This window comes from Gossypium hirsutum, chromosome A05 (genome assembly GCF_007990345.1).
Source record: "Gossypium hirsutum isolate 1008001.06 chromosome A05, Gossypium_hirsutum_v2.1, whole genome shotgun sequence".
Lineage (NCBI taxonomy): Eukaryota > Viridiplantae > Streptophyta > Magnoliopsida > Malvales > Malvaceae > Gossypium > Gossypium hirsutum.
Window position 1 is genome coordinate 47926362 of NC_053428.1, and position 16012 is coordinate 47942373.

The 16012-nt window shown below is 32.5% G+C and overlaps 1 protein-coding gene and 1 non-coding gene across 2 annotated transcripts; one reads left to right on the forward strand and one right to left on the reverse strand.

Annotated features, from left to right (window-relative positions):
• Positions 1-1277: 1277 nt before the first annotated feature.
• On the forward strand, positions 1278-6826 carry LOC107955708 (E3 ubiquitin protein ligase RIE1). The gene is made up of 5 exons (XM_016891506.2): positions 1278-1997; positions 2135-2254; positions 2379-2511; positions 2603-2761; positions 3486-6826. The coding sequence occupies exons 1-5, from the start codon at positions 1492-1494 to the stop codon at positions 3645-3647; spliced, it is 1080 nt and encodes a 359-aa protein (XP_016746995.1). The 5' UTR covers positions 1278-1491; the 3' UTR covers positions 3648-6826.
• Positions 6827-15635: 8809 nt separating this feature from the next.
• Positions 15636-15742, reverse strand: LOC121229953 (small nucleolar RNA R71). The gene has a single exon (XR_005927904.1). It is a non-coding gene; the product is annotated as a small nucleolar RNA R71 (small nucleolar RNA).
• Positions 15743-16012: the final 270 nt, after the last annotated feature.

The following is a 16012-nucleotide window of genomic DNA, read 5'->3' on the forward strand; positions in this document are numbered from 1 at the left end:
CCAAAATTTTAAAATACATTTAAAAAATTGTATATATATTAAGTGATGGGAGGCTATCTTATTACATATTTAGATATTTTCTTTTTTTTTCAAAATTACATATTTAGATCATCCTGTATAATATTAGAAGTATTGATTAGATTGTGGTCTAAAAGATTTAGTCATTTTTTGTCTACACTTTAGTAGGTCAGCTGCAATATCTTTTTTAAAATTGTTTGCTAAATGAATGATGGATATTTATACTAAATTGTTTTTATTCTTTTTATTAAAAAATATGTAAATTAGTCTCTATATATTAGATTAGAGAATAAAATAGTTATTTCTATTAAAATTTTATTCATTTTTATAGTTAAAAATTGACATAATTGACAGAATAACTAAACATTTATATACGGTGTGCCATCATGTTGACCATAGAAACTAAATTTTAACAATGGAAATAGATAAAAATTTTAACAAAATAACCAATTTGCTCTTTGATCTAAGGATTAATTTACTCATTTTTTCAGTAGAAGAGACAAAATTAAACCCAACTCCTAAAACAATGTCCTCTATATTACTTTTACCAAAGTTGCTCTCATATTAATTTATATATATGTTATATGAGTTAATTGTACCATACATCCGTAAACTATAACCTTCATTCTAAATTGATCTCCAAATTCTAGAATATTCTAATTATATCACTAAACTATCGAGATAATATCAATAAAGACCTTCAATTACCAAAATAATTAATTTAAGTTAAATAAGATGTCAAATCTTACACAGAATAATTTAAAATGAAAAGTTCAAAGAAAATTGAATATTGTAAAAATCAAGGTCTTGAGATTTTCATAATTCCTACAAAAGCTATATTGCTCTATATGTCTCTCTTTTTATTTTTAGTTTTAGTTTTTTATTGTTAAAAGTCACGAAGTAACATTTTATTTTGATCTAAAGTTTTTATTTTAAATTATACCATATAAGATTTGATATATCATTTAAGAGTTAAATTAAATAATTTTAATAATGATATAATATGGATAGTTTTAAATTTGTGTTAAGGATAAAATAATTGAATTTAAATTCAAGCACGAGATTCAAAATTGATCTTTTAGAAAAAAAAAAAAAAAAAAAGGAATTAGTTCAGACAGCTGAATTCGCGGTACTTATCCAAACAAACTTTTTGAACATTGAATCTAATTTACTGTTACAGCTGAAGGATTGTAATATTGTGATTGCAATCCAAAATGGTTATACGGTTATAAAAAAATTTGTATTAAAAACAATTGGGATTAGAAAAGAATACCAAAAAGAACAGAAACCGAACTGACAGTAATACCCTCTTTCAAGTTTCAACCATCGAAAACCAAACCAAACAGAATCTCTTTCTAAGCAGTCACCTCTTTCATTCAAACATTCCCTTTCCATTTCTATAAATGATTTTCCATTACTTTCCCCTTCTTTCAACCCCGGCAGAATTTAGAATCCTCGAAATCAAATTCCCACATGTCTTCCACGTACTCAACGGAAACACCAGCAACTCCCGCCGCCGCCCCGTCTGATCCTCACGCTCCACTCCTAAGCCCCCGCCACTCGGATCCTGCTTCCACCGCTCAGCTTGCAATGCCGGGTCGGCGGCGTGGAGGGCCGGTGCTCGCGAGGGAGACGGCGGCTCGTGAGCAGGAGGAGCAGAGAGTGGACTGCGAGTACTCGAAGTCGGTCGTGGCGCTGGACATGATGTGGAACGCGGCGTTCGTGGCGTTGTCGGTGGTGATGTTACCGTCTACGATGAATGAGAAACCGAATACTCCTATTAGGCTGTGGGTTTGCTGCTACGCTTTGCTGTGCATGCTGCATGTTGTTTTTGTGTGGTGGGAGTATAGGTGGAGCAACACAAGAGCAACATCTGCCGTCGATGAGGAGAGAGGAGACGCTGCTGCCGAACATGTTAATGATAGTGAAGATGAAGAAGACGGAATTGAAATGAGTCTTTTTGGTTCAAATCAATCTAGGTCAGTTTTTTTTTTTAAATTTATTTTCATGAAAGCGTTGCATTTTCTTTACATTGGAGCTATCTTATGTCTAGAAATTGAAATTTAGGGTGATTAAACTATATTATTCTCACACGGATTTGCTAATGAATTGACAGTGTAGCTAAACGATGTGAATCCTTGAACACAATGGTATCGTTTCTTTGGTGTATAGTAGGCTTCTATTGGGTTGTTTCTGGTGGTGATATCCTTCTGCAAAATGCTCCACGTTTATACTGGTATGTCTTTTTACCAGCCTGTTCTTCCACTAAGCAATTTATTTCTCCGTATTTGGTACTTTGAGAGAAATGAAGAATTGGAGAGAAAGACTTTAGGATATTTAATTGTGTGATATATGTGCAGGTTGGTTGTGGTTTTTCTGGCATTCGATGTGTTCTTTGCAGTCATTTGTGTTGTTTTAGCATGTTTGATCGGGATCGCTCTCTGCTGCTGCTTACCCTGCATCGTCGCAATTCTTTATGCTGTTGCCAAACAGGTACTTAAAAACGCACTCACACAGACACACACACATTGAATAAATCGTTAATAGCTAAATCATAGATTTTATTTCTTGTGCTATTGATTAGGAAGGTGCAGTGGAAGCAGATCTGAGTGTCCTGATGAAATATCGATTTCAGATTGTAAATAACGGCGAAAAGCCATGTGTGGGGGGAGGGAAAATGGTTCCTGTAGAAATGAGCGGTGGATATTTGGCAAATGAGCACTTACTCTTACCAGAGGATGCTGTAAGTTACAACTTTATCATAGATTTGCATTGTTCTGGTATTAGTTTGAAATCTATGTTGTTTCAATTCTTCGATTTTCTTAAAGCATCCATATGGATACGGAGATATGAGCTTTCAAAGATCCTTCAAATACTTAAAAAGCTAAAGTTAAACATAACTGTGTAGGACAGATACTTTGTATCTAACATATACTGAACTCCTAGTAACATAGGATTCAATACACTAAAACTAAGGTGTGAGTGTCAGACATGGGTATGTGTTGAGTAGTCGTGTGCTCAATTTTTTCCAAGGTTTCCATGCATTTGGAAAAGGAGGATCATATCCCTATACTCTTATCTCTATATGCAATAGACACGAATGCTTCAAGAAAAATAAAGAGTCGGAGCAACTTAGATTTCTGCTGTCTTGATGCATAAATCTGACTACTGCTAGAATGATAGATGACAAATCTGTGCACGCTGCCATTATGAACACATCCGGTTATGCCAATTTCAAATGCTGAGAGAGGCACAGTCATTGACTGGGAGCTAGCCTTTGAATTTTATCTACTTTTCTTGATTCTGGCCTTACTTCCCCATCCCGGGGCAGCCGGAAGGACAAGTGATGCATTCAATGTTCTTGTTTTCTTTTGGCAAACAAGTTCGTCGACTTTTTAGTATCTGCTGAACTAAAACTCTTTTGAATGATTGCTTTACTAAAATTCTCCTTTTTATTCCTTTTGTAGGAGTGTTGTATATGTCTAAGCTCATACGAAGATGGTGTTGACCTCCATTCTCTCCCTTGCAACCACCATTTTCATTCAACATGCATCTTGAGATGGCTCAAGACGAATGCGACATGCCCCCTCTGCAAATACAACATATTGAAAAGAAACGAACACTTATGATGAACACTCATTTCTGGATATATTTATCGGCACTTCCCGCTTATGTTCATAGGAGAGTAAATCACGAAGAATAGCAGCACTCAGATAAGTTGTTAGCTTTTTGTTTTCCATTTCTAATGGCATGTTGAATATTGAGTTGATTCTTCTTGTCCCTGCCTGAGTTCGTCCGTATAACCCTTATGAAAAAATGGAAATTATTTTCATTGCTTAAGAGTTTTTGGTTGTTCTTGTTTCATCATTAGATGGAATGAGAAGTAAATGGATTAATGTAAAAAAATAGTTTTACACTAACTCAAAAAAAAAAAAGAAAAGAAAAAGGTTTACACACTTGTATATAATTTTTATTTTAACAATTCAATAGTTTTATTTTATATTCTATAAACTTAGATTATGCTTATCAATTTTTGAGTATATTAGATAGATTTGAAATTTTATATATATGAAAAATATTATTACTATAATGTTGTAACTTTTTACATACATTTGAAAATCCTTAACAGAAACCACATGATAAAATTTTTGTTTATCATGTTTTAGTAATAGAAACCACATGATAACATTGGTTTCTTAAAAGGTCTGAAAAATAATTAGTGAATAAGACCAACTTATCAAATATGGGAATCAAAATAACCTTAACTGGAAATAACTTCTTTTTTTTTAACTTTAGATTTTATATTTATTTTAGCTTATTAAAATGGAACCAACAAGGTTTTTTTTTTCTTTTCACTGTAATTGAAGTAAAAAAAATACTCTTTACTTTCAAATTTAATTTCATTTGTTTTAGAAAAAAATGGAACAAAAATTAAAAGATTAGGGTTATTATAAGATTAATTAATGTGGGTGTTAGGTATTTGTTTTTCTTCATTGAAAGAATTGGTCGATCATTTTATTCTAAAATTTTGAGAATTTTTTGTTGATTTCAAGTACTTAAAAGAATTTCAAGCATAAAAATTTAGAAGTTATCTCGTTTTTCTTGTGATATGTTTGAAATTCTAAGTACTTGAAATCAAACAAGAAAAAAATCTTCAAATTTTTAGAATGAAATTAGTCGACTAATTTTGGTTCTCATTATTTTTACTTTAAAGTTCTCACTATAATTACCACCATTATCAAATAACATTTTCAATTTATTTCATTTTACTTTATTTCTTTTAACATTATATTATATTTTAAAAACTTTACGATTAAATTCTGACATTGTCTAGATAAAATGAAATATTCTTTTAAAAAAAAGGAAAAAATGTAAAATAAAAATTTTCATAATTTAAAATCTACATTTATTAAATAATCATACTAAACATATTTTATAACCTAACTAATATGAAGTACAAATCTAGACTATAAACTTAACTTGAGTTTAATTATCACTTTAATGTCTCATTTGGTTACTAGTGTACTAACTTGTCTAATAACTTGTATAGAGATTAGTTAAAATTTTTATCAAACGCTTAGTTGGCTCGGGTTCAAATCTTGTCACTCTCATTTTTCACCCCAATATTGTATAAAAAAACTTAACTAATAAATATTTTAATATTTGATAGATAAATTGGAAAGCATATAATAAGAATATTTTACTTTGTTTGATTATTGTATTAGAAAGTAAAACATAAATATTATCTTATAAAATATCAATAGCTTGATAAATTAAACTTTGAAAATATTTGAACATACATCATCACCTTTAGCTAGACCTATCAAATGGCCAAACTTTCATCTATATTTGTTAGATCCAAGTGCGAGATGTCGATGTCACAATATGTTGCCAGAGAAACTCGAACATTATTCATCAATAATTAAGTTAAGAAAGAAACTTCTAAAATATTTTTATAAATTTTAGAAATATTTTAAAATCATTTATAGATCTTAAAATCGATTTAAAATACTTTAAGTTTGGTTTTTAGGTGATCAAAAATGTTCGGGACCGATTAAGGATCCCCAAGGGTGAAAATAGCACAAAATAGGGGAAAGATCTTATTCTGCTTCACTTTTATCAGTTTGTACCGATATAAGTACATGTTATTGTAGCATTGGATATACTATTTGACTTATACCAATACAAGTGACCCTTTATACCTATACAAGTTTGTTTAGACCCCAAAACTCACTTAATTTGACCAAAAACATTAACATATCAAAACCAAGATTTGTAGTACTTAAAAATCAAGTTTCAATTACTATTTACACTCATACAAACTCAACTAAACATCATGGACTTAACCATGTTCATTCGTTACCAAACTTAAACATCAAGTTAACATAGTTGACAAACAAGAAACTAATCATTTACATACATAACATACTTAATATTTAGACTTTTAATTTCATCATGCTTAACCAACAATCTCTTCAATTAAACATATCATACATGATTCTCTAATTGTCTAGACCTAGGTACATGTCGTTGACAACTCTTGAAAAGAGTTATATTTTAAGTCTCTAAACTTGGTTAATTGTTTGTATTTAGGTAGATATATTTGTGTTTTAGGATATTAAGTTAGTATTTTTAGAACATTGCATCATAAAGCTTGGATTGTGCTTAAATGTTATTATGTTACTTTTACTTGTGGGTGGAAAGGATTTGTTTGTGTTTGAATGGCAGGTGTAGAATAAGGAAAAGAAATGAAGGAGTGAAGTTTTGTTATGGCAAAATGTTGAACGGATTGTCAACATTAATGCCATGGAAATTTCAGGAAAACATGGAGTTAGCATTCAATTCGTGCCACTATCAGCCAGCTGTACTTATACTAGAAAGATCTACCTAAAAAAGAGGGAGGAAAAACTGTATGCTGAAAGGGAGATCTAGCCTATAAAAAGTGAGGAAAAATGAGAGAGAAAATGGGGGAGAAGCCTTTCTCAGAGGAAAGATCTTAAGGTGGAAATAAAGGGTAATAGTAGAGTCTGAGCAGCAAAGCAGAAAAAGAGGGAGAAAAAAAAGGCAGTCAGTCTAGTCTTTGTAAGACATTGCTTCACTAGAGTTGAGGGTTGGGTCGGGGTAAGCTTCCTGAAGTTCTTCATTTATTTTCTTAAAATTACATCTTTGCGAAATTAATTATTAAAGATGCTGAATGATGTTTTGAATTTTGATTTGATTAACCAACCCATGAGTTAAATCTCATTGGGTTGGGATTACTGGATAATACTTGAATTTGCCATTAATGTTGAATCTTGGATTTGATCTATTTTAATGTTTCATTCAATTTGTTCTTTCGAATTGCATGCATGCAATCTCTAGACATAGATGAATGCACACTATGCTTATAAACATAATCTAATTCTGAAAAGGTTAGGTTAGTTAGACCACAATTGATTGATACGAGTGGATGTTCGATAGAATGCTTATAAAAGTCTATAGACATAGAGCAACGTTCGTGCAAAGTGATGAGTAATCAGTATCGGGATTCTCATATGAGGTCTATAGACATATATTTCCTTAGGTGAGTTATCCTAAGGTATTGCCCTTGAAAGAAGCAGACTATTTCAAATCCATTCTAAGTAGTAAGTTGATTAAGAATTTGTGAAGGCATTATTGGTTTATAAGGGTAGATTCCTAGTAATCCCAACCTTCCCAATCAACAACATAAACTTTCTTACTTTTGTCTTAGTATTTTTGCCATAGCATATTTTTAAATATTTTTTGTTTACATATTGCACACATCATCATTATTTTGATTACCATTGCATTTCTGTCATTGTTTTGCCTTAACATAATTCACATACTTTATAACAAAAACTTAACCAAATTAGTCTTATCCGATCCATGTGGAGATGATATTGAAATATAATTATATTACTTGATTCGACGTGTATACTTGCATATTTTGCATACTATATTCACACACGATAGTCGTTACCATAAAAACTTTAGAAACACTATAAGGACCTTAATGAGCTGAGTTCTAATACATTTGGATGCCTTTGAACTAAACAATCATGATCTAACTTTGTCAATATTTGCATACAGAATAAACATGCATCCTGAGTATTAGATGCTTAGCGGTGTTAACACAATTTGAACTCAAAGCAATAGAAATATTAACTATTCAAGCATACAATAGATCACATCTTTAATTAACAAGCTAAAGTCAATATTTCACATGTCATTCAAAAGAATTTTGTCATGTTAAGTTGGGCCATATTTCTAATGTTTCGATTGATTTTATATGCATGAAATTAATGACATTTCTCTTTTCATTTCATAGCATCTCATATGTGAACAACTATATAAAAATAAACATATACGTTTTTGAATCACATGAATAATCATGTTATCAAATCTTTCTCATTGTCTTTTGTAGTTCATATTGAACGTATAGTCCTTTGTTTCTGTGGGATAATGCATTTTATTTTAACCAAAAAATTATTCTGGATTTTCTTCTCCTAGTTAAACTCTGTTTTTAGTTTCCCACTTGAACTCTGATTAACCTAGAGTTATTGTAGTCATATATGCTACAACTTTCAGCCTTTAAATAAGCCTTAGTTACTCTAGGTTTTACACAACAACAAAAATATTTAGATTGAGCAAATTTTGTTTTTCTCTTTCGAAGGTTTTTCTTGTGAGGCTTCGGGTTTTCTTTTAATTCTCTCTATCTTTTGTACTCTTTTTTTATTATTGTGAAAAATCATTTTGTCCTTTCTTTTTTATCCTCTTGTGAGCAGTTTTTTCACGTAAAATTTACTTGTTCAATTTTTTCGGTTCTTATTTTCTTCACTTTGTTTGTTGTTGAATCGGATTTATCCCCTACAAATTTCTATTAGATCTAGTTTGATTTCCGTAGTCAACCTGTACAGAGATAGCAGCATCAAGGTTAAATATTGAGAAGTTTAACGGAATTGGAGATTTTAATTTGTGACAAGTTCGGATGACGACAATACTGGTTCAGAACAGTCTAAAAAATGTCATTGAGGGAATAAGCCCGTAGATATGGATCAGTCAGAATGGAAAGAGCTCGATGAAAAGGCTCTATCCATTATTCAATTATACCTCATGAATAATGTGTTATAGGAGGTTTTGAAGGAGAAAACAGTGTCTACATTATGAAAGAAACTATAAGCCTTATATATGATGAAATCTCTTACTAACAGGTTAATATTAAAATAACATCTCTACACATTCAGAATGGCCAAAGGTGAGTCCATCAGAACTCATATTAATGAGTTTGTTGCCCTTTTTAATGACTTAACTAGTCTCAAAGTAGAGACTAGTGACGAGGATCAAGATATGTTATTGTTATGCTCTTTGCCCTCTTCTTATAAAACTTTTAGGGAAACTCTAATTTATGGGAGAGATCACCTCTCGTTCGAGGATGTGAAGGGGAATCTTCTGAGTAATGATAAACTTGACAATGAGTTTGGCCCAAACAAAAAATCAAATGGGCAAGCCTCAATTCTAGTTGCAAGAGGCAGACAACAACCAGAAAGACTGATTGAAACATGTCTAAAGCAAGGTTCAAATTCATAAATCATGACAAATATCGTGACTATTGTAAAAATGTGGGTCATGTTAAGGAAAAATGTTGGAAACTTCAAAATAAAATCAAAAGGGACGCCAAAAACAACGAGAAAGATAAGCAGAAAGCCAAAGTTACTGATGCTAGTGTAGTCGAGGACAGAGGTGATGATTTCTTGTTGGTCTCGATGAGTGAAAGCTCTCATCTTACTTCTGAATGGATCTTAGATTTAAGGTGCTCGTATCACATGTATCCCAAAAGGGATTGGTTCTCCACGTATAGTTGGAACGATGGAAATGTGCAAGTGTATACAATTCAACAAGTAATAACATGACAAGTAAATGTCGAGTTATCGTATCCACAGGGACTATGAAAAGAATTATTTATGAATGTTATTTAAAACTTTTTGGTGAAGAAAAATATTTTGTTTGAAGAGGGTGATTAAAAACTAAGATTTTAAACTAACTAAACTAAATAAATAAATCTCAAATGCACAATTTCAAAATACGATTTTAATCAAGATGACATAGTTGTGTTAGATTAATTACATTTCATAACTTAGAATTACTAGATGTTTATATTGTTACGAATAAATTCACCACAACTCGGTAATTTGCTAACTTATAAACATACTCACCTACCAAAATCTATTTATTTCTTGACTATATCCTTATGTCAATTCAAACAATTAACTCGATTTAATAAGCACATAAAAGACTACGTGAGGTAACAAAGTATCCTTACCTTGAAACAGTTTAATCACAATAATCTTGCAAGTTATGCAAGGTAAATGTATCGTCAGATACTGTTGCTAATTTAAACCTCAACTACCTTAGATGATTAAACATGCGCAAATTAAGTACTATGTCCATTAATTACAATTTCAATCCGTTTAAATAATTAATTTATTAGTTACTTAACAATTGTAATGCAATAATAACTTAGTCATGATTTTACTTAATCAAGCATCTTACTGAGGCCTATAATAACGTAAACACAATTTTAACAATTTAAGAAGACGAAATGTAATCAACCTAACACGAATTAGATTCAAGCTAAATTGATTAAATTAACCATTCCAACATAAATATCCATAGATATGTTCATCATAACAACAAAAAAAATTAAAGAGATAGGGAACAAGAATCAAATTCGGTGTTTTTTCGTGGCTTGACTAGTTTGCTCCGTTATTCCTTCTCCGTTGTCCTTGTCGATCAAGGCTGCTATGAACACTTAATTGCTGCTCCAAATGGCTGATGAATGCCCCTTTTTCCAAGAGGAGAAATCAGCAAGAGAGCAAAAGAATTTGAAATGGAAAAGAAGAGAGAAAGTAGAGAGAAGAGAGAAGATGTGAATGCTTGAGGTGTGTTGAATGATCAGCCAAGGGGGTTTTATAGCTGAAGATGGCTACTAAAATTAGCTAAAAATAGTAGCCAAAGAGCCATCCCTTGGCCAGCCACACATGTGGCAAGGTTGATGGTTTCAACTTTGCTAAATTTGGCTTGGGGTATATCTACAAAGCCACCAATTGTGGAGGGGTTTGAATGCAACTTGAACAAGTCTTCAAGGGCCTCTTTGCAAGCTTAAATAATCAGTTAATAAGCTGATTTGGGTCAGCTCTTGGGACGGTTTTTGGGCAGTCCATTTCTTGGTCAGTTCAGTTCACTCGGTTCAGTTCAACTGGATCACTTTTTCATAATTAATTAATAATAATTTATTAACCCAAATTAAATTGGATATAAATTAAAATTAATTATATTATAAATTAATAAATATAATTTTGGACCGTCTTAGACTGAAATTTAGTTCACCTCGATACTTCAAATTGTTTCTCGGTTTTGTACTTCTAGTAGTGTCTGCCGAGCCATTTTTCGCCCTTTGTGCAAATCTGTCGAAAATAATCAAAATTCATCAAAATTAATTATAAAATTAACTAAAATTCAACATGTTCATATTTTAAGTTCACTTTAATTATTTTATAAAAATTAATTATTTTTTGATAAGAATTTTATTGAAACTGTATGATTTTAAGTTAAAAAAGGTATGTAAAAATATGCAAATTTCTATGTTTCCAATAGTTCAGTTGAAGGTGGATTTGTGTTGATGGGGAATAACTCTCTATGTAAAATATCTGGAATTAGAATTAGGATGCATGATGGAATTATTTGGACACTGCTAGATGTCAGGTATGTTCCTGATTTAAAGAAAAATCTTATCTTATTGGGAATTTGGATTCTAAGGGTTGCAGGATAGCCATTGAGTCAAATGACTTAAAAGTTTCTCATGGGGTTTTTGTTATGATGAGAGGACAGAAAAATGGCAGCCTATACATTCTACAAGGTTCAACGATTGCTGGTGCAGCTAGGATTACTGAAGAAAAGCTGAAATTGCCACCATGTCGCAACGAGAATCAACCTGACGTCGCAATGTCACAATGTGACTCTTTCTCTATCAATTTTGATTCAACCAAACTTTGGCACATGCGACTAGGTCATATTAGTGAGAAATGTAAGACAATCTTGTGCAATAGAGGTTTTCTTTAAGACACTGGAGTTGGTAAGTTAGGTTTCTACGAGCATTACATTTTTAGAAAAAAAAACTTTAGTCAATTTCGATTCAATAATGCACAAAAAAAAGGGACTCTAGATTACATTCATTTAGATTTATAAGCTCCATCTTCTAACATCTCAAAACGAGGTAATAAATATTTATTAAATTTTATTGATGATCACTCCATAAAAGTTTGGGTTTATTTCTTGAAATAAAAAAGCGAAGTCTTCGGAATTTTCTAATAGTGGAAGACAATGTTAGAAAAACAAACCGAAAAATCCATGAAACGGTTGAGAATGAATAATAGTCTTGAGTTCTGTTCATCAAAGTTTAGTGATTTCTACAAATGTGAAGGAATTGAAAGATATCTAGCCGTTGTTGGAACTCCATAGTAGAATGGAATTGTAGCTCGATGCATGCTTTCTAATGCATGCTTAGGGAAGGAATTTTGGGCTGAAGCCATAAACCTGACAATTTATTTGGTAAATTGATCTCCCCGTCAAGCATTGAACAGTAAAGTTTCAGGGGAGATATGGCTAGGTAATCCTTCCAATTATTGTAACCTTAGAATTTTCATGCTAAAGTTAGCTAGGGAAAGCTCAAACCATAGGCTTTTAAATGCATCTTTCTAGGATACTCTACCGGTAGAAAATGTGTTAAGTTGTGGTATTTAAAATATGAAAAAATAATTGTTAGCAGAGATGTTAAGTTTGATGAATCTGCCATGTTTCGATCAAAAAATGGGACTTTTACTTTTAAATACACAACAAATCAGAGTGTGTCGAGCAAGGTAGAGTCAAATGTCGAAATAGGGGATGACATCTTAATGAGAAAATGTCTAATGTCATAATGTCATGATGAACAAAGGTCTCGTTCTGACGAAGAGTCATACGACGTTACTACGACATGACAAAATTTTTTATTCTTGCAAGTTTGAAGTTGTTTTAGATATGTTTGGGGCTTCATCTAACCTTCAAATACCTTCAACATCTCAGTTAACTAAGTATAAGTTGACTTGTGACAGGAAAAGGCAAGAAATCCGGCCACCATAGAAATATTGTAAAGGAAACCTACTAGCTTATGCTCTAAGTGTTGCCGAGAGCATTGATTCAACTGATCCTTCGTGTTATTATGAGGTAGTTAAAGCCTCTGATTCTAGCAAATGATTCGTTGTAATGGAAAAAGAGATGGAATCTCTTCAAAAGAACGAGACTTGAAGGCTCGTTAAACCACCGATTGGTAAAAGAATCATTGGTTGCAAATGGGTGGTTAAAGAGATGGAAGGTTTGAGTCGTAACGACACTAGGTACAAGGCAAGACTGGTTGCAAAAGGCTACAGTCAAGTGGAGAGAGTTGATTTTCTTGATGTTTTCTCTCCCATAGTGAAACATACATCCATTCGGGCACTTTTATCCCTTGTTGCATCAAATAATCTTGAGTTAGAGCAGTTAGATGTAAAGACTGCTTTCCTTCACGGTGATCTTGAGTAGGACATTTAAATACAACAATCGGAAGACTTCAAATTTGAAGTTAAAGAAGATCATGTTTGTCTCTTATAAAAGTATTTGTTCGGTTTGAAACAATCTCCTCGGCAGTGGTATAAAATGTTTTGACTCCTTCATGTTGAATATTTTTTTTCTCGAAATAAGTATGATAGTTGTGTTTATCTACAATGTCTTGATGATGGTTCTTTTATATATTTGCTACTTTATGTTAATGATATGTTAATTGCGACTAAAAATTCATCTAAAATTGATTGTCTTAAAACCATGCTTAATTCTAAGTTTGAGATGAAGGATTTAGGTACAGTAAAGAAAATTTTGGGATGGAAATTTTGAGAGGTAGACATTCCAGGAAATTGTTTTTATCACAACAAATGTACATCAAGAAGTTTGATAAACCGTAATTTATAAATATTTCTATCCCATGCTTAGCACATTTTATGGATTTTTTTCCTTAGATTTGGTGAATTCGATGCTCTTAATGCCTTAAATTCATGTTTTATACTTAGGTGAGCATAGGAGAGTGAAAGGAACGAGAAACGAGCCAAAAACGGAGAAAATGGGCCAACGTACGAGATCAAAACGGCCTGGACTTCCTCACACGGGCAGACCACACAGCCGTGTCAATTTAGTAGAATCGAAGCACGACTCACATGGGTAGACCACACACCCGTGCCTATTTAACATGCCTGACCACATCCTAAAGTAATCGCACACGGGCGTGTCCCTGTCGAGTCCAAGTATAGTCTAATTTGGAAAAAGGCCAATTTTGAGGGCTCTTAGGCATTCCAAATCCTATAAATACACCCAAAAGAAGGAGGAAAATGGGGGACGCACAGGAAGGAGCAAGGAATTGCTCAAGAAAAGCTGATTGATCCATCTCAGAAGTCGGATTCACCATCAAGACTGAAGATCTCCCTTCAAATTCCCTCAAGAGTTTTGGGTTTTCTTATGTTTTGTTATTTTTTATTCTTTTGAGATGTTTTCTTTCATTAGAATGAACTAAAACCCCTAAATACCTAAGGGGAATGAAACCTAAGATAGATCTTGTTATTATTATCTGAATTGTATGATAAATATTTAATTTGTTCTTAATTATGTGTACTTAATTCTTGTTTTGATATTCCAGAATATTGATTCAAGTTAAGCTCTTATTCAGAGGAGGAATAGACCCTGTCTAAGAGTATACTTGTCATAATTAAGCGGAGTTGGTTGCGCGACTAGAGATAAGGTGACAAGATTTTTTCGGATTAGGGTGAAACTTAATAAGGGGATCCATAGATCGAGTTAAGGCAACCCTAGGGTGTTAATTAAAAAGAGATTTTAATTATTCAATCTAGGATTAGACGTTGTTAGTCTCGAGAGAGATAATAATATAACTTAGGAATCTTTACGGAACAAGTTGAATGAATAAATCGTCCGATTCAGAGTCAAATAACAAGTGAAGTCTAGGTGGATTTTTCTTTAGGTATTGTCTTAATCAATCGAATTTTCCAAAAAGTATTTTCCCCAAATTTCTTTTCTGTGATTTCTTAGTTTAATTAATTAGTTAGATAAAAAAAACCCTTTTATTTTTTAGGCTAGATAATAAAAAGAAAGTTGATACTAGTACTTTTAGTTCCTTTGGGTTCGATAATCCGGTCTTGTTAAAGCTATACTACTGTTCGATAGGTACACTTGCCTTCATCGTAATAATAGTTAGTTTCAAGAATGGTTCATTATAAATATTTAAAACCTGTCACAAATATCACGTATCAAGTTTTTGGCGCCATTGCTGGGGAACTAAGATATTAGGAACACTCGATTTTTATTACTTTAGCCATTTACTTTTACTGCAATTTAAATTTTATTCTAATTTTTATTACTAATTCTTCTTTTTTCATTTTTCTAGCAAGTTCTTATAGTTTATGACTAGAAGAAACTCGTGAGAACCATTACTTTTTGACAGTGAGATCGATCGCACAGTTCGCAGAAACCAAAGAGAAATAAGGCGAAAATTAAAATACACAGCGGATGAGCAAGAGGACGATATTCAAACCACAACCAAGGAGATGGCTGAAAATCAGGAAAACCTGATACCTCCTGCGATTGCTGTTAATCCAGTAAATCAGAATTCTGCTCCACACACTATGTATGATTATGCTAAACCTTCTTTAACAGGAACTGAAACAAGCATAGTTAGACCTGCTGTAACTGCAAAAAATTTTGAACTGAAACTTAACACAATTCAAATGATACAGCAATTTGTTCAATTTAATGGTTTGCAGGACGAAGATCCCAACGCTCACTTGGCAAACTTTTTGGAAATATGCGATACATTTAAAATTAATGGTGTTTCTGATTACGTCATTCGCCTTCGGTTATTCCCTTTTTTGTTGAGGAACAAAGCTAAACAGTGGTTAAACTCGTTACTACGAGGGTTAATTACTACTTAGGAACAAATGACCGAAAAGTTTCTATTAAAATACTTTCCGCCGACTAAAACGGCTAAATTACGTAATGATATCTCTTCTTTTGTGCAGATGGATTTAGAGATGCTCTACGATGCATGGGAGAGATACAAGGACCTTCTGTGAAGATGCCCTCACCATGGGTTACCATTCTGGCTACAAGTTCAAATTTTTCATAATGGCCTGAATCCTACAACTCGACAAATGATTGACGCAGCTGCTGGCGGAACCATCAATAATAAAACACCTGTAGATGCCTATGAATTTATAGAGGAGATGTCACTGAATAACTATCAGTGGCAAGTCATGAGGACAACGCTAACGAAAATAGTTGGTGTTTATAATGTCGATTGTCACCATGCTCTCTAATCAGGTAGAACTCTTGAATAAGAAAATTGATGATTTTCTTAGTTCTT

What these genes read in the sequence shown, in the direction of transcription:
- LOC107955708 (XM_016891506.2), top strand. Translation starts at nt 1,492, where the DNA reads ATGTCTTCCACGTACTCAACGGAAACACCAGCAACTCCCGCCGCCGCC. An exon ending in TTTGGTTCAAATCAATCTAG is followed by an intron (nt 1,998 to 2,134) that starts GTCAGTTTTTTT and finishes ATGAATTGACAG; the next exon opens with TGTAGCTAAACGATGTGAAT. An exon ending in TACTCTTACCAGAGGATGCT is followed by an intron (nt 2,762 to 3,485) that starts GTAAGTTACAAC and finishes TTCCTTTTGTAG; the next exon opens with GAGTGTTGTATATGTCTAAG.